Genomic DNA, 1,010 nt, shown 5'->3' with positions numbered 1-1,010 from the left:
TTAAGAAGATTTTTGTAAAATAAAATGATGGGATTTTCTTCATAAATAGAGTAAAATCCATTATTCCAGTAAGCCAGCTGCAATCAAATAGCCCACAAACGATTGGATGACACTTTGAAAATCCTGAAAAAAAGATTCAGCCGAACAATTATGGAAACAGAAAACCCAAAACACTCATTATCCACAACATCATTTTAAACAACCAAATCCATCAAACTAATATATAAAAAAAGATCAAAAACTAAAACAAAACAATTCTAAATCCAACCCAGTTGAAAAGAATCTCCGAACTAAAAATCAAAAGCAAAATAGCTGAGATGAAACAATAGCTTACCTGCATCGATGACCGCATCCCAATCAGTCTGCCCACTCTTCTGAAACTGCATCAAATCCCATGTCCCCCCAAGCCATCTCGGATCCTTGAAAGTCAAAACCTCCGCATTGGCAACCGCAACCCCATTCGAACTCAGAGAATCCTCCCCCTTGTCCTTCACCTCCACGCTTTTCTCTTCCTCAGGAAGATTCGTCATCTCCACCTTCTCCTCCACCACAGCGGAGCCCGCCGCCCCCGCTCCATTATCCGCTGACCTCGCAATGAAGAGCGAAGGAAGCTTTTTCGGGAAGAAGGAAAGGTGTAGACGGTGAGATCTATAGTGGAGTTTGAATTTTAAGTCGGAGAAGATGGTGGGAACAGAGGGAGAGAGTGAGGAAGCCATTTGAGCTTGTACTAGTTTTTTGTGCTGAAGTGGGGTTTTAATCTGAGCAGAGAGACTATATAGAGAAGAGGAAGAAGAAGAAGACAAAGTCACATGCCTTAGTTTCTTGAAAATGGTTTATGGAGAAATCTGGACGCTTGGAGGAAGGAAGAAGGATCACGAAGGAGAGTCATGAACTGGGGATGGGAGCCCTTTCTGTTGAAGATGAGAAAGGCAATGCATCATCAATGCAACTTGGTGTGGATAGGGGTGCTTATGAGCTGGGCTTGACTCATGGGCTTCTTATGTACTTTT

General features: G+C 42.5%; 1 protein-coding gene across 1 annotated transcript; it reads right to left on the bottom strand.

Moving 5' to 3' along the window:
* Positions 1 to 334: 334 nt before the first annotated feature.
* On the bottom strand, positions 335 to 716 carry LOC110034754 (light-harvesting complex-like protein 3 isotype 1, chloroplastic; the record flags this gene model as incomplete). The annotated part of the gene is made up of 1 exon (XM_020738998.1): positions 335 to 716. A coding segment is annotated over exon 1 (382 nt), but the record flags the coding sequence as incomplete, so codon positions are not given.
* Positions 717 to 1,010: the final 294 nt, after the last annotated feature.

The sequence above is a fragment of the Phalaenopsis equestris genome, unplaced genomic scaffold, assembly GCF_001263595.1.
Source record: "Phalaenopsis equestris unplaced genomic scaffold, ASM126359v1 Scaffold193047, whole genome shotgun sequence".
Taxonomy (NCBI): Eukaryota; Viridiplantae; Streptophyta; class Magnoliopsida; order Asparagales; family Orchidaceae; genus Phalaenopsis; species Phalaenopsis equestris.
Note: the sequence above shows the minus strand (reverse complement) of the source record. Positions and strands in the feature narration are given on the sequence as shown.